General features: G+C 49.6%; 3 protein-coding genes and 1 long non-coding RNA gene across 4 annotated transcripts in view; all 4 read right to left on the minus strand.

Annotated features, from left to right (window-relative positions):
* Positions 1 to 1,102: 1,102 nt before the first annotated feature.
* Positions 1,103 to 19,999, minus strand: part of LOC118651342 — a 19,156-nt gene continuing 259 nt past the window's right edge. Inside the window, exons 2-5 of the long non-coding RNA XR_004966204.1 lie at positions 14,116 to 14,222; positions 9,890 to 9,996; positions 5,665 to 5,771; positions 1,103 to 1,199 (exon numbers count right to left, since the gene is read on the minus strand). This is a non-coding gene — a long non-coding RNA (uncharacterized LOC118651342). The remainder of the gene's footprint in view (positions 1,200 to 5,664; positions 5,772 to 9,889; positions 9,997 to 14,115; positions 14,223 to 19,999) is intronic.
* On the minus strand, positions 5,928 to 8,163 carry LOC118651337 (dual specificity protein kinase CLK3-like). Its single transcript, XM_036300387.1, has one exon. The coding sequence runs from the start codon at positions 7,624 to 7,626 to the stop codon at positions 6,121 to 6,123; it is 1,506 nt and encodes a 501-aa protein (XP_036156280.1). The 5' UTR covers positions 7,627 to 8,163; the 3' UTR covers positions 5,928 to 6,120.
* LOC118651338 (dual specificity protein kinase CLK3-like) lies at positions 10,153 to 12,390 on the minus strand. Its single transcript, XM_036300388.1, has one exon. The coding sequence runs from the start codon at positions 11,851 to 11,853 to the stop codon at positions 10,348 to 10,350; it is 1,506 nt and encodes a 501-aa protein (XP_036156281.1). The 5' UTR covers positions 11,854 to 12,390; the 3' UTR covers positions 10,153 to 10,347.
* LOC118651339 (dual specificity protein kinase CLK3-like) lies at positions 14,380 to 16,565 on the minus strand. Its single transcript, XM_036300389.1, has one exon. It carries the CDS (start codon positions 16,077 to 16,079, stop codon positions 14,574 to 14,576), a length of 1,506 nt encoding a protein of 501 aa, XP_036156282.1. The 5' UTR covers positions 16,080 to 16,565; the 3' UTR covers positions 14,380 to 14,573.

Raw genomic sequence — 19,999 nt, forward strand, 5'->3', positions numbered from 1 at the left:
CTTGTGATGGATATGGCTGACTTACATACTATCTCCTTGTTATATAACTTGTTAAACTGCAAAGGCTGGAAATCTAAAAACTGTTTTCCAGATTTTATTGCAGCTAGGAGTGAGTCTAATAAATTTTTTTTTAAAATATATTTTATTGATTTTTCACAGAGAGGAAGGGAGAGAGATAGAGAGTCAGAAACATCGATGAGAGAGAAACATCGATCAGCCGCCTCCTGCACATCTCCCAGTGGGGATGTGCCTGCAACCCAGGTACATGCCCTTGACCGGAATCGAACCTGGGACCTTTCAGTCCGCAGGCCGACGCTCTATCCACTGAGCCAAACCGGTTTCGGCCTAATAAATTTTGATGTATCAATAATTTGCACACCCAAGAGACTTGGAAAGTAGAAGTGAGGCAGGGGCCATCTCCTGGCTGCTTTGGCTGTTGCTGGCCAGCACAGTCATGGGATGTTGGGTTTTCTGCAGCAGTGCCCAGCATCCCTTCACCAGGCAACAGCCAATTCCTGGATCATAACTAGGGCAATATGAGTTTTTTTTGTTTTTGAATCCTCACCTGGGGATATGTGTGTTGATTTTAGAAAGAGGGGAGAGAGAGAGAGAGAGAGAGAGAGAGAGAGAGAGAGAGAGAGAGAGAGAGAGAGAGAGAAAGGAGGGAGGGAGGGAAGCAGATCAGTTGCCTCCCATATGCACAGTGCCCTGATCGGGAATCAAACTTACAGTCTTTCGGGATAGGGGACTATACTCCAACCAATTGAGCCACACTGGCCAGGGATAGGGCACTGTGTTCTTAAACTCAACAGTTTCAGCAATGAGTCTTCATCCCTCCCCTTTCTGAAGCTTCCCTGGTGGGAGGGTGTAGTAGTCTCATTCTTGGAGTCATTTCTGGGATACAGCAGAGACGCTGCTTCTCCAATCCCTCAAAGGATTTTTTAAAGGACCTATATCTCCATATTAAGGCATTTTCTGCTGAAAATAAAGTGCCTTCTGTTTACTTCAACCAAGCCCGATAGAATACCTGACTGGCAATAGTAAGTACATTGTCCCTTCTACACCGCTACCAGCCCCTCCTATACCTCTGCCTTCCCTTTTCCTCTTCTTTTCATAAATGCCAAGTGTAGTATAGTCTGGTGCTTTCATCCTTGGTCTTTCAAGGCCTTGTAGCTGTTCCTTGGGTCTCTAGAAAGAAACTTTTAAAAAAGTTTTTATTGATTGAGAGGAAGGTAGAGCGAGAGCAAGCGAGGGAGCGAGAGGGAAATATCAATTTGTTGTTCCACTTATTTATTCATTCATTGGTTGATTTTTGTATGTGTCCTGTCTGGGACCGAACCTACATTCTTGGCATACTGGAATGATGCTCTAGCAATTGAGCTACCTGACCAGGTCAGAAATAAAAAAACAACAACAACACATAATTATTATTTATTTATTTTTAAAATATGTTTTTAATGATTTTTAGAGAGAGTAAGGGAGAGGGAGAGAGAAACATCCATGAAAGAGAAAGATCCGTCATTTCCCTCCTGCACGCCCCTATTGGGGATCAAGCTTGAAACCTAGCCATGCACCATGACCGGGAATCAAATCAGTGACCTCTGTGTGCAAGGGACCATCCTCAACAAACTGAGCCACTGTCTGGGCCAGGGTCAGAAACTTAAAAAAAAAAATCCTATCTTATAATAGACAAACATGGTAATTAACCGTACTTCCAACATGTTTTCCATTGGCTAATCAGGGTGATACGCAAATAAACTGCCAACCAAGATGGCAGCCGGTAGCCAGGCAGCTGAAGTGAACAGGAGGCTTGCTTGCTCCAGTGATGGAGGAAGCCAAGGTTCCCCGCCTGCCGCTGCTGGCCTCTGAGCTGCACTCTAAGAAACAATGTTGCAATTATAGAAGCTAAACAAACCTTAGATACCTGCTTTCAGCCAGCCGGGCCTCAGAGCTGGAGTTGCAACAGTGTTTCAATTATAGAAGCCAAACAAACCCAGATGCCTGCTTTAAGCAGCTGAGGTCTCAGAGTTGGAGCCGAGCCTCAGAGCTAAAGCCAGCTCTCAGCTCCAGTGACAGCCATAGAAGGTAAATAAATCCCAGAATAAAAAAAAAAGAAAAAAAGGAGAGGTTGGAAGCTTCAGTCGCCCACCAGCCTGAAAGTGGCCCTCAGCCCCTCACCCAGACTGGCCAGGCATCCCAGTGGGGATCCCCACCCTGAAGGGGGTGTGACCAGCTGCAAACAGCCATCATCTCCTCATCCAGGGCTGCCAGGCACCCAAGTGGGACCCCCACCTTGATCCGGGACACCCTTCAGGGCAAACCAGCCAGCCCCCACCCATGCACCAGGCCTCTATCCTATATAGTAAAAAGGTAATATGCAAACTGACCCTAACAGCAGAGGACTGGGAATGACTGGTCACTATGACACATACTGACCGCCAGGGGGCAGACGCTCAATGCAGGAGCTGCCCTCTGGTGGTCAGGGCGCTCTCACATGGGAGGAGCTCTGCTCAGCCACAAGCCAGGCTGATGGCTGTCAGTACAGCGGTGGTGGTGGGAGCCTCTCCCGCAGTGCTAAGGATGTCCGACTGCAGTTTAGGCCTGCTCCCCGCTGGCAAGTGGACATCCCCCAAGGGCTGCCAGGCTGCCATCTTAGGCCCAATCCCCTGGGGAGCGGGCCTAAGCTAGCAGGTGGTCATCCCCTGAGTGGTCCCAGACTGCGAGAGGGCACAGGCCGGGCTGAGGGATCCTCCCTCCCCACTGAGTGCACAAATTTTTGTGCACCGGGCCTCTAGTGAAATTATATATATGTGTGTGTGTGTGTGTGTGTGTGTGCGTATATATATATATATATATATATATATATATATATAGTTGATTTTTTACAGAGAGGAAGGGAGAGAGATAGAGAGTTAGAAACATCGATAAGAGAGAAACATCGATCAGCTGCTTCCTGCACAACCCCTACTGGGGATGTGCCTGCAACCAAGGTACATGCCCTTGACCAGAATCTAACCTGGGACCTTTCAGACTGTAGGCCGATGCTCTACCCACTGAGCCAAACTGGTTAGGGTGGGTCAGAAACTTTTGATTATTATTTCACAAGACAGTGGAGGGTAGAAAGAGGAAGGAGCAGCTAGGCTCCAGGTGGGTGAGGATTTTCTCTAAGGTCAAAGATTCTATCTACCATTTCACTCAGTGTCTCATTTTCTTACCAATCAAGATGCCACTGGTTTATTTTGTCAAGAAAAGTCCAAACCTGTAGAGAATTTTTATAAGCATTTATTTGAGCCAAACTGACAACATATGCTGGGAGCAAGATAAAAAAAAAATGCTTCCCAAAATGACAGCTTTTCAACTTCTTTTGTATATTTAACATTAACTATGGAATTGTAACAAAGATTATATTGAAGTAGGAAAAAGCAAGGCAGGGATTGGATGACAGGAAGTTGACAAGATTACATATTCTCTTGAGGGTGGTTATGGTTTTATTTCAAAGGTGTGTTAACCTAGATGCACAGAGGCAATGGACAGGGCTTTCTTAAGGCAAAGATAAACCTTTACTAAAAAGTTATATGCCTGGGTGTGACTACCCACCATGACCTTCCCAGTTAGGAATTTATGATCAGATCACCCTCTGAGGTTACTTTCCATAGGGCTCATTTTTACATCCACAATTTTTACATGCTGGAGGGATTGGATCTGTGATTAGGAGCAATGGCAGGTTTTTGTTTTTGTTTTCTTCCTTAGACTTAGTGCTGGGCTCTAAGTTGCCTCAGAGACAATTTCTGCTTTGGCTTATTGAGCATCATCAACGGGAAAGTGACAGTGCTGTCAGTGTATGAATTATGAACCTAAAGATCATTTTGTACATTTCCACATAACTCATATAACATTAGGAATGTGGGTAAAAAATGGGGTTCTCTAGAAAGTAACATCACAGGGTGATCTAATCATAAATTCCTAACTGGGCAGGTCACGGTGGCTAGTCATGCTCAGGGATATAACTCCTCTAGTAAAAAGCTTATCTTTGTCTTAAGCAAGCCCTGGCCATTGTTCCTTTGTATCTAGGTTCACACACCTTTGAAATGCCTCTTTGCATATCCTTCCTTCTAAAGCAATGGTTCTCAACCTGTGGGTCGCGACCCCTTTGGCAGTCGAACGACCCTTTCACAGGGGTCACCTAAGACCATCCTGCATATCATATATTTACATTACGATTCATAACAGTAGCAACATTACAGTTATGAAGTAGCAACAAAAATAATTTTATGGTTGGGTCACAATATGAGGAACTATATTTAAAGGGTCAGAAGGTTGAGAACCACTGTTTTAAAGCATGACCACCCTCAAGAGAGCACATAATCTTAACTATCCTGTAATCAGACCCCCCACACATGATGTGTTCAACATAATAGATATATATATATAGAGAGAGAGAGAGAGGGAGAGGGAGAGAGAGAAACATCACTGATGAGAGAGAGGCATTGATCTGCTGCCTCCTGCATGTCCCCTCACTGGGATCAAGCTCGCAAGCAACTGCAACCTAAACCCAGGTATGTGCCCTCACCAGGAATCAAACCTTGACCTCCTGGTTCATAGTTTGATGCTCAACCAATGAGTCACGCCAGACAGAAAGCACATAATCTTAACCTGTAATCGGATTCCTGCCTTGCTTTCTCCCACCTTCCTATAATCTTCCTTATAGTTCCCTCCTTAATGTCAAATGTATAAAAGAAATTAATTTTCCCCAGCATTTGAAAGATCTTGCTCCCCAGTATATGCTGTCAGTTTGGCTCAAATAAATTCTTGTAAAATTGATAGGAACAAAGTGCACTTTTCTCTCATGAACACAATTGAAAATTTTCTCTTTTTTTTTAAACCCTCCCTCGAGGATGTGTTTCTTTTCTTTTCTTTCTTTCTTTCTTTCTTTTTTTTTTTTACAAACAGTAAGAAACACTTTATTATTAAGGAAGATCAAATCAATCTGGTTCTGAGTATCTGGGATTCAGGCCCACGGCTCTAACCTCACCCTTGTCCTCCTATACACACACACTGTCACCTGTCTCCGCCTGTACACAAACCCGGCCTCACTGAGACATAAGGGAAGGGAGTCCACATGCACTTTCTGACCAGCACTGGGAGGCCATTGTCACCGCCTTCGTTCAGGTTGACATCCTGGTTCCCGAAATTTTAGCAAAAGCATTTGATGGCTCAGGAAGGCCCCAAACCATAATGAAAGCATGTGCCCTAAAATAACCTGAATCCGAATGAGAATTCCCTGGTGAAGTGCCCACTGGGCCCTTCCAGGGCCACTGCACAGAAAGCGAGGTTGTTACCGCCCACGGCTCTGGGCAACTCTGTGCAGCGGGTGTTTGAGGACCTTCCCCTTGGCTTTACCCCATACAAACGTTCCCCTTCCTGACTCCTCGGGGCTTAGATCTGGATATCTACAATTTGATAGGGCATTTAGGTGACTGAAGGTTTGGACGGGAGACAGGAAAACATAATTAACCGCTTGTGTTCTAAGAGAAGCCAATCCCGAGTTTGGGTTCCCTTTAGAGGTACATGTCTGTCAGCGGGGCACTGCTCAGGTGCTCAGGAACCCACAGGTCTTCCTCACGCCGGCCTCCCGCACCCACTTGTTCCCACCTCCGGACTCACCAGCAGCAGATGGCTCTTCTCCGTTCTGAAACGCCAAAAGGGAAAGCCGAAACTCCCACAAGGGTCTCTCTACACAGCGTGGCACAGGACTCAGGATGTGTTTCTTCCTGATGAGAGAGAGAGAGAGATACAGAGAGAGATACAGAGAGAGAAACATTGATTCTTTATGTGCCTGCACTGGGGATGGAACCTGAAACCTAGATATGTGCCCTGACAAAGTGCACTTTTCTCTCATGAACACAATTTAAAATTTTGCAAGCAGTAAGAAACACTTTATTTTAACTTTACAACATATAAGTAGCTCGGGTCAAATCTGTGCTTTCTGGCAGCTGGGCATGTCTTCGCCCTTGCAGGCACCTGCCTTCCTTCACATTGCACTGTTCCTTGGGTGGCTCTGGCCCTGGGGCCCAGTGGTTAGGAGTTGGAGAGAGGGCCAGGCAGCCCAGTTCCATCTCCTCATGTAGTGGCCTGTGCCTGCCATCTGCTGGGGTTGCGGCTGGTGCGGAAGGACCGCTCCTCAGGGGTGAGGCCAGCAAAGAAGGGGTGCAGCAGGGCCTCCGCCAGTGTGATGCGCTGGGCAGGGTCAAACTCTAACATCCTCCTCATCAGGTCAAACAGCTGCACGTGCTCCGGGGAGTCTTGGAGCATGTAACTCTCCAGAGGTTTGTAGTTCTCCATCACATACTGGCCATCAGAGCTGTTCTCATCCCAAACCAGGGCCCCTTTGTAAAAATATTTCTGCTTCCTGGTACGGTGGATCATGTGTGATGGGATGGGCCCTAGGGTCTTCTCCATCATCACCAAATGCTCTGGGTCTTCGTGGGTCTGGAAAAGTGGCAAGCCCCGGTAGTACTCGAAGAGAATGCAGCCAATGCTCCAGACGTCACAGGGCTGTGCCCAGCCCAGCTCTAGGATCACCTCAGGTGGGCGGTAATAACGAGTGGCCACAATGGTTGTGTGATGCCCATGGTCAAAGGTAGCAGCGCCGAAGTCAGCAACTCGGATGCTGGAGTCCTTCACTGACCTCTCCTCACAGCCCGTGTGCTCATTGTAGATCGTTTCGAACTCAGAATTGACAAACAGGATGTTCTCTGGCTTCAAGTCTGTGTGGGTCAGTCGGTTCTCATGTAGGAATCTCAGGGCGTGGCAGAGCTGGTGGGCCATGTGCCGGACATGTGGTAGGGGGTAAGGCTGGAAATGATTCTCCTTCAGGAACTCAAAGGTGTTCTTGCCCAGGAGCTCAAAGGCGATGCACATGTGGCCGTGGAAGTTAAACCAGTCGTACATCAAGACGCACAAGAACTGGTTCTCTTTGTCCTTTTCCTTGATTTTTTGGAGAACATTGATTTCTAGTCGGGCAGCCTTCCGGTACTTGTCCACGTTGCGAATGATCTTCAGGGCAACCTGAGACTTCCCTCTGGCATGGTCCAAGCACTCCACCACCTTGCCAAAGGTGCCTTTGCCCAGGTCCCCCACAATCTCATATCGCTCTTGGAGCCAATCGCCCACCCGGCACAACAGGTGGCCCTCCTTGTCATCTTCCACGCTCCGGCTGCTGCACGTACTGCTCTGTTGGCTGCTCGAGGAGGCACTGCTACCAGACCTGGGGCGGCGTCTGTGGCAGTGGCAATGGCAATGGTGGGCATGTTTGCGAGTCCGGTACGGCTCTCTATCCCGGGACCGTGGTCGGTGATGGGAACGTGAAGACCCATAGTAGCCCTCTCCAAATGATGGGCTCCGCTCCTCACATCGGTATGTGGCGCTGTCACGGCGCTCCAGGTACCGCCTCTGGTAGGGTAAGCGGTCATGGCTTCTGGACCGAGATCTCCAGGGTGCAGGCTCCCATGGAGATGGGTAGCGCAGTCTCCCTTCGTGCTCCCGACTGTAAGGCCTCCTTCTCTTCCATCGGTAGCTCAGGTACGGGTGTGGCTCGGGGGAGCGGTATCGCTGACAGTGATGCATCGTCTCCCAGGCTCTGGCGGCGGCGACTAGCAACCGCCTGCGTTTTAAATATGCCCTACCCCAGTCTGGATTCCCTTCCGAGGTATGTGTCTCTCTGGCGGGCACAGAGCAGGCCCTCAGGAACACACAGGTCTTCCCTCACTCTGGCCTCGCGAACCCACTCGGTCCCATCTCTGGACTCACCAGGAGCAGACGTCTCTTGTCTGGTTCGTAGCGCCGAAAGCGAAAGGAGAACCTCCCTCAAAGCTCTCCCAGCCTAGAACAGTCTGGCACGGGACTGTGGGAGCCGTGACCTGACCCTGGTATATATACACCATTACCAGGACCGAGTTATTAACCACGCCCACCTACGTCCAGTGGCTCCGCCCCCAGGGGGGAGGGATGAACCAGAGTAAGAGGATTTTCAGTGCTTTCCTGAAGCCAGAGAGGATTAAGTGTTAATAAGCATGATCTAATTCGCCCCTGGTATTCTCTCTTGATCCTGCCACCATTTATATATTTACTTATTTTTTTGAATTCTTTATTAGTTAAGGTATTACAAATGTGTCCTCATCCCTCCCATTAAACCCCCATCCTACCCCCCCACCCCCACTCATTTTTTAAAAACACATTTCTGCCGAAGCCGGTTTGGCTCAGTGGATAGAGCGTCGGCCTGCGGACTGAAAGGTCCCGGGTTCGATTCCGGACAAGGGCATGTGCCTGGGTTGGGGGCATATCCCCAGTGGGAGATGTGCAGGAGGCAGCTGATCTATGTTTCTCTCTCATCGATGTTTCTAACTCTCTATCTCTCTCCCTTCCTCTCTGTAAAAAATCAATAAAATATATTTAAAAAAAAAACACATTCCTATTGATTTCAGAGAGGTAGGCAGAAGGAGAGAGAGACATAGAAACATCAATGATGAGAAAGAATCATTGATTTGCTGCCTCCTGCATACCCCCCATGGGGGATGGAGCCCACAGCCCTGATGCTGGCCCTGACGGGAATCCAACCAGTGACCTCTTGGTTCATAGGTCTGCACTTAACCACTGAGCCATGCTGGCGGGGCATTTATTTTCTTTTAAATCTCTAGGGTTGAGCCCTATCCGGTTTGGTTCAGTGAATAGAACCTCAGCCTGCAGACCTAAGGGTTGGGGTTCCATTGCAGTCAAGGGCACCTAGCTTGGTACTTAAAGTGATTAACTACCCGCCTGACATTTAGTTAAGGGGTTTTATTCCCTCCCTGACATCAGGGAACAATCCCTACCTGGAGAAACAACCTTTCTCAGAGAGGTGACCTTGGTTAAAACACATAGCGCCAAGAAGGTGCGCAAACATATTAAGAACAGTATGTCATAGACGCCAGGTCCCTTGAAACATATGCAGTGCAGATGTTTCTTCCCTGCAGTGACTGTGTCAAGTAGCAAGGATGGACCGGCTTCCGGCAATCTCCTTGTGAATATTGCCATGTATCCCCAGTCCGTGGCTAAAGCTGTTAAATAACTAAATACTGGCCTGGTCTCCATTAGGGACTGGGTGACTTTGGACCACCTGCTAATACTGTGTGTGGGTGGCTCTCTCGAGGCCGATTAAGGAAGATCCAATCAATCTGGTTCTGAGTATCTGGGATTCAGGCCCACGGCTCTAACCTCACCCCTGTCCTCCTTTACACACACATTCTCACCTGTCTCCGCCTGTACACATACCCGGCCTCACTGAGACATAAGGGAAGGGAGTCCACATGCACTTTCTGACCAGCACTGGGAGGCAATTGTCAGCCGCTTTGTTCAGGTTGACATCCTGGTTCCCGAAAGTTTAGCAAAAGCATTTGATGGCTCAGGAAGGCCCCAAACCATAATGAAAGCATGTGCCCTAAAATAACCTGAATCCGAATGAGAATTCCCTGGTGAAGTGCCCACTGGGCCCTTCCAGGGCCACTGCACAGAAAGCGAGGTTGTTACCGCCCACGGCTCTGGGCAACTCTGTGCAGCGGGTGTTTGAGGACCTTCCCCTTGGCTTTACCCCATACAAACGTTCCCCTTCCTGACTCCTCGGGGCTTAGATCTGGATATCTACAATTTGATAGGGCATTTAGGTGACTGAAGGTTTGGACGGGAGACAGGAAAACATAATTAACCGCTTGTGTTCTAAGAGAAGCCAATCCCGAGTTTGGGTTCCCTTTAGAGGTACATGTCTGTCAGCGGGGCACTGCTCAGGTGCTCAGGAACCCACAGGTCTTCCTCACGCCGGCCTCCCGCACCCACTTGTTCCCACCTCCGGACTCACCAGCAGCAGATGGCTCTTCTCCGTTCTGAAACGCCAAAAGGGAAAGCCGAAACTCCCACAAGGGTCTCTCTACACAGCGTGGCACAGGACTCAGGATGTGTTTCTTCCTGATGAGAGAGAGAGAGAGATACAGAGAGAGATACAGAGAGAGAAACATTGATTCTTTATGTGCCTGCACTGGGGATGGAACCTGAAACCTAGATATGTGCCCTGACAAAGTGCACTTTTCTCTCATGAACACAATTTAAAATTTTGCAAGCAGTAAGAAACACTTTATTTTAACTTTACAACATATAAGTAGCTCGGGTCAAATCTGTGCTTTCTGGCAGCTGGGCATGTCTTCGCCCTTGCAGGCACCTGCCTTCCTTCACATTGCACTGTTCCTTGGGTGGCTCTGGCCCTGGGGCCCAGCGGTTAGGAGTTGGAGAGAGAGGGCCAGGCAGCCCAGTTCCATCTCCTCATGTAGTGGCCTGTGCCTGCCATCTGCTGGGGTTGCGGCTGGTGCGGAAGGACCGCTCCTCAGGGGCGAGGCCAGCAAAGAAGGGGTGCAGCAGGGCCTCCGCCAGTGTGATGCGCTGGGCAGGGTCAAACTCTAACATCCTCCTCATCAGGTCAAACAGCTGCACGTGCTCTAGGGAGTCTTGGAGCATGTAACTCTCCAGAGGTTTGTAGTTCTCCATCACATACTGGCCATCAGAGCTGTTCTCATCCCAAACCAGGGCCCCTTTGTAAAAATATTTCTGCTTCCTGGTACGGTGGATCATGTGTGATGGGATGGGCCCTAGGGTCTTCTCCATCATCACCAAATGCTCTGGGTCTTCGTGGGTCTGGAAAAGTGGCAAGCCCCGGTAGTACTCGAAGAGAATGCAGCCAATGCTCCAGACGTCACAGGGCTGTGCCCAGCCCAGCTCTAGGATCACCTCAGGTGGGCGGTAATAACGAGTGGCCACAATGGTTGTGTGATGCCCATGGTCAAAGGTAGCAGCGCCGAAGTCAGCAACTCGGATGCTGGAGTCCTTCACTGACCTCTCCTCACAGCCCGTGTGCTCATTGTAGATCGTTTCGAACTCAGAATTGACAAACAGGATGTTCTCTGGCTTCAAGTCTGTGTGGGTCAGTCGGTTCTCATGTAGGAATCTCAGGGCGTGGCAGAGCTGGTGGGCCATGTGCCGGACATGTGGTAGGGGGTAAGGCTGGAAATGATTCTCCTTCAGGAACTCAAAGGTGTTCTTGCCCAGGAGCTCAAAGGCGATGCACATGTGGCCGTGGAAGTTAAACCAGTCGTACATCAAGACGCACAAGAACTGGTTCTCTTTGTCCTTTTCCTTGATTTTTTGGAGAACATTGATTTCTAGTCGGGCAGCCTTCCGGTACTTGTCCACGTTGCGAATGATCTTCAGGGCAACCTGAGACTTCCCTCTGGCATGGTCCAAGCACTCCACCACCTTGCCAAAGGTGCCTTTGCCCAGGTCCCCCACAATCTCATATCGCTCTTGGAGCCAATCGCCCACCCGGCACAACAGGTGGCCCTCCTTGTCATCTTCCACGCTCCGGCTGCTGCACGTACTGCTCTGTTGGCTGCTCGAGGAGGCACTGCTACCAGACCTGGGGCGGCGTCTGTGGCAGTGGCAATGGCAATGGTGGGCATGTTTGCGAGTCCGGTACGGCTCTCTATCCCGGGACCGTGGTCGGTGATGGGAACGTGAAGACCCATAGTAGCCCTCTCCAAATGATGGGCTCCGCTCCTCACATCGGTATGTGGCGCTGTCACGGCGCTCCAGGTACCGCCTCTGGTAGGGTAAGCGGTCATGGCTTCTGGACCGAGATCTCCAGGGTGCAGGCTCCCATGGAGATGGGTAGCGCAGTCTCCCTTCGTGCTCCCGACTGTAAGGCCTCCTTCTCTTCCATCGGTAGCTCAGGTACGGGTGTGGCTCGGGGGAGCGGTATCGCTGACAGTGATGCATCGTCTCCCAGGCTCTGGCGGCGGCGACTAGCAACCGCCTGCGTTTTAAATATGCCCTACCCCAGTCTGGATTCCCTTCCGAGGTATGTGTCTCTCTGGCGGGCACAGAGCAGGCCCTCAGGAACACACAGGTCTTCCCTCACTCTGGCCTCGCGAACCCACTCGGTCCCATCTCTGGACTCACCAGGAGCAGACGTCTCTTGTCTGGTTCGTAGCGCCGAAAGCGAAAGGAGAACCTCCCTCAAAGCTCTCCCAGCCTAGAACAGTCTGGCACGGGACTGTGGGAGCCGTGACCTGACCCTGGTATATATACACCATTACCAGGACCGAGTTATTAACCACGCCCACCTACGTCCAGTGGCTCCGCCCCCAGGGGGGAGGGATGAACCAGAGTAAGAGGATTTTCAGTGCTTTCCTGAAGCCAGAGAGGATTAAGTGTTAATAAGCATGATCTAATTCGCCCCTGGTATTCTCTCTTGATCCTGCCACCATTTATATATTTACTTATTTTTTTGAATTCTTTATTAGTTAAGGTATTACAAATGTGTCCTCATCCCTCCCATTAAACCCCCATCCTACCCCCCCACCCCCACTCATTTTTTAAAAACACATTTCTGCCGAAGCCGGTTTGGCTCAGTGGATAGAGCGTCGGCCTGCGGACTGAAAGGTCCCGGGTTCGATTCCGGACAAGGGCATGTGCCTGGGTTGGGGGCATATCCCAGTGGGAGATGTGCAGGAGGCAGCTGATCTATGTTTCTCTCTCATCGATGTTTCTAACTCTCTATCTCTCTCCCTTCCTCTCTGTAAAAAATCAATAAAATATATTTAAAAAAAAAACACATTCCTATTGATTTCAGAGAGGTAGGCAGAAGGAGAGAGAGACATAGAAACATCAATGATGAGAAAGAATCATTGATTTGCTGCCTCCTGCATACCCCCCATGGGGGATGGAGCCCACAGCCCTGATGCTGGCCCTGACGGGAATCCAACCAGTGACCTCTTGGTTCATAGGTCTGCACTTAACCACTGAGCCATGCTGGCGGGGCATTTATTTTCTTTTAAATCTCTAGGGTTGAGCCCTATCCGGTTTGGTTCAGTGAATAGAACCTCAGCCTGCAGACCTAAGGGTTTGGGTTCCATTGCAGTCAAGGGCACCTAGCTTGGTACTTAAAGTGATTAACTACCCGCCTGACATTTAGTTAAGGGGTTTTATTCCCTCCCTGACATCAGGGAACAATCCCTACCTGGAGAAACAACCTTTCTCAGAGAGGTGACCTTGGTTAAAACACATAGCGCCAAGAAGGTGAGCAAACATATTAAGAACAGTATGTCATAGACGCCAGGTCCCTTGAAACATATGCAGTGCAGATGTTTCTTCCCTGCAGTGACTGTGTCAAGTAGCAAGGATGGACCGGCTTCCGGCAATCTCCTTGTGAATATTGCCATGTATCCCCAGTCCGTGGCTAAAGCTGTTAAATAACTAAATACTGGCCTGGTCTCCATTAGGGACTGGGTGACTTTGGACCACCTGCTAATACTGTGTGTGGGTGGCTCTCTCGAGGCCGATTAAGGAAGATCCAATCAATCTGGTTCTGAGTATCTGGGATTCAGGCCCACGGCTCTAACCTCACCCCTGTCCTCCTTTACACACACATTCTCACCTGTCTCCGCCTGTACACATACCCGGCCTCACTGAGACATAAGGGAAGGGAGTCCACATGCACTTTCTGACCAGCACTGGGAGGCAATTGTCAGCCGCTTTGTTCAGGTTGACATCCTGGTTCCCGAAAGTTTAGCAAAAGCATTTGATGGCTCAGGAAGGCCCCAAACCATAATGAAAGCATGTGCCCTAAAATAACCTGAATCCGAATGAGAATTCCCTGGTGAAGTGCCCACTGGGCCCTTCCAGGGCCACTGCACAGAAAGCGAGGTTGTTACCGCCCACGGCTCTGGGCAACTCTGTGCAGCGGGTGTTTGAGGACCTTCCCCTTGGCTTTACCCCATACAAACGTTCCCCTTCCTGACTCCTCGGGGCTTAGATCTGGATATCTACAATTTGATAGGGCATTTAGGTGACTGAAGGTTTGGACGGGAGACAGGAAAACATAATTAACCGCTTGTGTTCTAAGAGAAGCCAATCCCGAGTTTGGGTTCCCTTTAGAGGTACATGTCTGTCAGCGGGGCACTGCTCAGGTGCTCAGGAACCCACAGGTCTTCCTCACGCCGGCCTCCCGCACCCACTTGTTCCCACCTCCGGACTCACCAGCAGCAGATGGCTCTTCTCCGTTCTGAAACGCCAAAAGGGAAAGCCGAAACTCCCACAAGGGTCTCTCTACACAGCGTGGCACAGGACTCAGGATGTGTTTCTTCCTGATGAGAGAGAGAGAGAGATACAGAGAGAGATACAGAGAGAGAAACATTGATTCTTTATGTGCCTGCACTGGGGATGGAACCTGAAACCTAGATATGTGCCCTGACAAAGTGCACTTTTCTCTCATGAACACAATTTAAAATTTCGCAAGCAGTAAGAAACACTTTATTTTAACTTTACAACATATAAGTAGCTCGGGTCAAATCTGTGCTTTCTGGCAGCTGGGCATGTCTTCGCCCTTGCAGGCACCTGCCTTCCTTCACATTGCACTGTTCCTTGGGTGGCTCTGGCCCTGGGGCCCAGCGGTTAGGAGTTGGAGAGAGAGGGCCAGGCAGCCCAGTTCCATCTCCTCATGTAGTGGCCTGTGCCTGCCATCTGCTGGGGTTGCGGCTGGTGCGGAAGGACCGCTCCTCAGGGGCGAGGCCAGCAAAGAAGGGGTGCAGCAGGGCCTCCGCCAGTGTGATGCGCTGGGCAGGGTCAAACTCTAACATCCTCCTCATCAGGTCAAACAGCTGCACGTGCTCTAGGGAGTCTTGGAGCATGTAACTCTCCAGAGGTTTGTAGTTCTCCATCACATACTGGCCATCAGAGCTGTTCTCATCCCAAACCAGGGCCCCTTTGTAAAAATATTTCTGCTTCCTGGTACGGTGGATCATGTGTGATGGGATGGGCCCTAGGGTCTTCTCCATCATCACCAAATGCTCTGGGTCTTCGTGGGTCTGGAAAAGTGGCAAGCCCCGGTAGTACTCGAAGAGAATGCAGCCAATGCTCCAGACGTCACAGGGCTGTGCCCAGCCCAGCTCTAGGATCACCTCAGGTGGGCGGTAATAACGAGTGGCCACAATGGTTGTGTGATGCCCATGGTCAAAGGTAGCAGCGCCGAAGTCAGCAACTCGGATGCTGGAGTCCTTCACTGACCTCTCCTCACAGCCCGTGTGCTCATTGTAGATCGTTTCGAACTCAGAATTGACAAACAGGATGTTCTCTGGCTTCAAGTCTGTGTGGGTCAGTCGGTTCTCATGTAGGAATCTCAGGGCGTGGCAGAGCTGGTGGGCCATGTGCCGGACATGTGGTAGGGGGTAAGGCTGGAAATGATTCTCCTTCAGGAACTCAAAGGTGTTCTTGCCCAGGAGCTCAAAGGCGATGCACATGTGGCCGTGGAAGTTAAACCAGTCGTACATCAAGACGCACAAGAACTGGTTCTCTTTGTCCTTTTCCTTGATTTTTTGGAGAACATTGATTTCTAGTCGGGCAGCCTTCCGGTACTTGTCCACGTTGCGAATGATCTTCAGGGCAACCTGAGACTTCCCTCTGGCATGGTCCAAGCACTCCACCACCTTGCCAAAGGTGCCTTTGCCCAGGTCCCCCACAATCTCATATCGCTCTTGGAGCCAATCGCCCACCCGGCACAACAGGTGGCCCTCCTTGTCATCTTCCACGCTCCGGCTGCTGCACGTACTGCTCTGTTGGCTGCTCGAGGAGGCACTGCTACCAGACCTGGGGCGGCGTCTGTGGCAGTGGCAATGGCAATGGTGGGCATGTTTGCGAGTCCGGTACGGCTCTCTATCCCGGGACCGTGGTCGGTGATGGGAACGTGAAGACCCATAGTAGCCCTCTCCAAATGATGGGCTCCGCTCCTCACATCGGTATGTGGCGCTGTCACGGCGCTCCAGGTACCGCCTCTGGTAGGGTAAGCGGTCATGGCTTCTGGACCGAGATCTCCAGGGTGCAGGCTCCCATGGAGATGGGTAGCGCAGTCTCCCTTCGTGCTCCCGACTGTAAGGCCTCCTTCTCTTCCATCGGTAGCTCAGGTACGGGTGTGGCTCGGGGGAGCGGTATCGCTGACAGTGATGCATCGTCTCCCAGGCTCTGGCGGCGGCGACTAGCAACCGCCTGCGTTTTAAATATGCCCTACCCCAGTCTGGATTCCCTTCCGAGGTATGTGTCTCTCTGGCGGGCACAGAGCAGGCCCTCAGGAACACACAGGTCTTCCCTCACTCTGGCCTCGCGAACCCACTCGGTCCCATCTCTGGACTCACCAGGAGCAGACGTCTCTTGTCTGGTTCGTAGCGCCGAAAGCGAAAGGAGAACCTCCCTCAAAGCTCTCCCAGCCTAGAACAGTCTGGCACGGGACTGTGGGAGCCGTGACCTGACCCTGGTATATATACACCATTACCAGGACCGAGTTATTAACCACGCCCACCTACGTCCAGTGGCTCCGCCCCCAGGGGGGAGGGATGAACCAGAGTAAGAGGATTTTCAGTGCTTTCCTGAAGCCAGAGAGGATTAAGTGTTAATAAGCATGATCTAATTCGCCCCTGGTATTCTCTCTTGATCCTGCCACCATTTATATATTTACTTATTTTTTGAATTCTTTATTAGTTAAGGTATTACAAATGTGTCCTCATCCCTCCCATTAAACCCCCATCCTACCCCCCACCCCCACTCATTTTTAAAAACACATTTCTGCCGAAGCCGGTTTGGCTCAGTGGATAGAGCGTCGGCCTGCGGACTGAAAGGTCCCGGGTTCGATTCCGGACAAGGGCATGTGCCTGGGTTGGGGGCATATCCCCAGTGGGAGATGTGCAGGAGGCAGCTGATCTATGTTTCTCTCTCATCGATGTTTCTAACTCTCTATCTCTCTCCCTTCCTCTCTGTAAAAAATCAATAAATATATTTAAAAAAAAACACATTTCTATTGATTTCAGAGAGGTAGGCAGAAGGAGAGAGAGACATAGAAACATCAATGATGAGAAAGAATCATTGATTTGCTGCCTCCTGCATACCCCCATGGAGGATGGAGCCCACAGCCCTGATGCTGGCCCTGACGGGAATCCAACCAGTGACCTCTTTGTTCATAGGTCTGCACTTAACCACTGAGCCATGCTGGCGGGGCATTTATTTTCTTTTAAATCTCTAGGGTTGAGCCCTATCCGGTTTGGTTCAGTGAATAGAACCTCAGCCTGCAGACCTAAGGGTTGGGGTTCCATTGCAGTCAAGGGCACCTAGCTTGGTGCAGACTCCTCCCCTTCCTGGGCCCTGGACAGGCCTGAGCGGGAGGCAACCAATGGATGTGTTTCTCTCACATCCTGGTTTCTCTAGGTCTTTCCCTCTCTCTTCGGTGCTCTAAAAGGCAATGAGATAATACCCTCAGGTGAGGATTGAAAAAAAACAAAAACATAGAGTGTTAATTTTGCTAGGCACAAACAGCAATCACTTGCTATTGAAAAGGTTAAAAAAACCTTGTTGATTGGATAAACTAATAGCCCTTAACCAGTGATAGCATTTCCAAGGCAGTTTTTTATTAAAAAATCTTTTAAGCCCTAACCGGTTTGGCTCAGTGGATAGAGCGTCGGCCTGCGGACTCAAGGGTCCCAGGTTCCATTCCCATCAAGGGCATGTATCTTGGTTGCGGGCTCATACCCAGTGGGGAGTGTGCACGAGGCAGCTGATTGATGTTTCTAACTCTCCATCCCTATCCCTTCCTCTTTGTAAAAAAATCAATAAAGTGTATTAAAAACAAAACACAACAAAAAACAAACAAACAAAAAATCCTTTAAGGCACTGATCTTAGCAGAAACCAAGTGGCTGAAATGACCTCCACAATATAAAAAAACAGTAAGGCAGTACCATGAATTTTTTCAACTCAGTTGCAAATTAACACACATTTGGAAGATTTCAATTCTTTATTACTATCATCTCCCTGTGAATGTCGCCATGTATCCCCAGTCCGTGGCTAAAGCTGTTAAATAACTAAATACTGGCCTGGTCTCCATTAGGGACTGGGTGACTTTGGACCACCTGCTAATACTGTGTGTGGGTGGCTCTCTCGAGGCCGATTAAGGAAGATCCAATCAATCTGGTTCTGAGTATCTGGGATTCAGGCCCACGGCTCTAACCTCACCCCTGTCCTCCTTTACACACACATTCTCACCTGTCTCCGCCTGTACACAAACCCGGCCTCACTGAGACATAAGGGAAGGGAGTCCACATGCACTTTCTGACCAGCACTGGGAGGCCATGTCAGCCGCTTTGTTCAGGTTGACATCCTGGTTCCCAAAAGTTTAGCAAAAGCATTTGATGGCTCAGAAGGCCCCAAACCATAATGAAAGCATGTGCCCTAAAATAACCTGAATCCGAATGAGAATTCCCTGAAGTGCCCACTGGGACCTTCCAGGGCCGCTGCACAGAAAAGCGAGGTTGTTACCGCCCACGGCTCTGGGCAACTCTGTGCAGCGGGTGTTTGAGGACCTTCCCCTTGGCTTTACCCCATACAAACGTTTCCCCTTCCTGACTCCTCGGGGTTAGATCTGGATATCTAAACTTTGATAGGGCATTTAGGTGACTGAAGGTTTGGACGGGAGACAGGAAAACATAATTAACCGCTTGTGTTCTAAGAGAAGCCAATCCCGAGTTTGGGTTCCCTTTAGAGGTACATGTCTGTCAGCGGGGCACTGCTCAGGTGCTCAGGAACCCACAGGTCTTCCTCACGCCGGCCTCCTGCACCCACTTGTTCCCGTCTCCGGACTCACCAGCAGCAGATGCTCTTCTCCGTTCTGAAACGCCAAAAGGGAAAGCCGAAACTCCCACAAGGGTCTCTCTACACAGCGTGGCACAGGACTCAGAATGTGTTTCTTCCTGATGAGGAGAGAGAGAGAGAGAGAGAGAGAGAGATACAGAGAGAGAAAACATTGATTCTTTATGTGCCTGCACTGGGGATGGAACCTGAAACCTAGATATGTGCCCTGACTGGAATCAAATTGGCAACTTATTATTTTTTGGTCTTTAAAACTCAAATTTTTATTTTATTTTTAAAATTAAATCTTTATTGTTGAAAGTATTACATATGTCCCCTTTTCCCCCCATTGACCCCTTCAACGTCCCCCCCCCCCCTCACCCCAGGCCTTCACAACCCTATTGCCTGTTTCCATGGGTTATTCATATCTGTATACAAGTTCTTTGACCACTTCCCACTTCCCTACCTTCCCCACCCTCCCTCGGAGGTTCAACAGTCTGTTCTATGCTTCTGTGTTTCTGGATTTAGTTTGTCCAGTTTATTTGTTCATTAGATTCCACATATGCGTGAGATCATGTGATACTTGTGTTTCTCTGACTGGCTATTCGCTTAGCATAATACTCTCCAGGTCCCTCCATGCTGTCTCAAAGGATATGAGATCCTTCTTTTTCACTGCTGCATAGTATTCCATGGTATAAATGTACCACAACTTTTTTATCTGCTCATCTACTGATAGGCACTTGGGATGTTTTCAGATCTTAGCTATGTAAATTGTGCTGCTATGAACATAGGGATGCATACATTCTTTTCTGATTGGTGTTTTTGGTATATTCCCAGAAGTGGGATCACTGAGTCAAATGGCAGTTCAATATTTAATTTTTGAGGACACTCCATGCTGTTTTCCATAATAGCTGCACCAGTCTGCATTCCCGCCAGCAGTGTACTAGGGTTCCCTTTTCTCCACATGCTCACCAGCATTTGTTATTTGTTGATGGTAGCCATTTGACAGGAGTGAGGGGATATCTCATTGTTGTTTTAATTTGCATCTCTCTGATGGTAGTGACTTTGAGCATTTTCTCATATGTCGCTTGGCCATCAGTATGTGCACTTTGAAGAGTGTCTATTTAGGTCTTTTGCAAACTGGCAACCTTTTGGTTGCACAGGATAATGCTCTAACCAACTGAGCCACAGTGGCCAGGACTGAAAATATTCTTAAAATCTTTCCTTGCCCTTTGGCATAAGCAACTTACACCTTATGCT

The sequence above is a fragment of the Myotis myotis genome, unplaced genomic scaffold (genome assembly GCF_014108235.1).
Source record: "Myotis myotis isolate mMyoMyo1 unplaced genomic scaffold, mMyoMyo1.p scaffold_m19_p_3, whole genome shotgun sequence".
Taxonomy (NCBI): Eukaryota; Metazoa; Chordata; class Mammalia; order Chiroptera; family Vespertilionidae; genus Myotis; species Myotis myotis.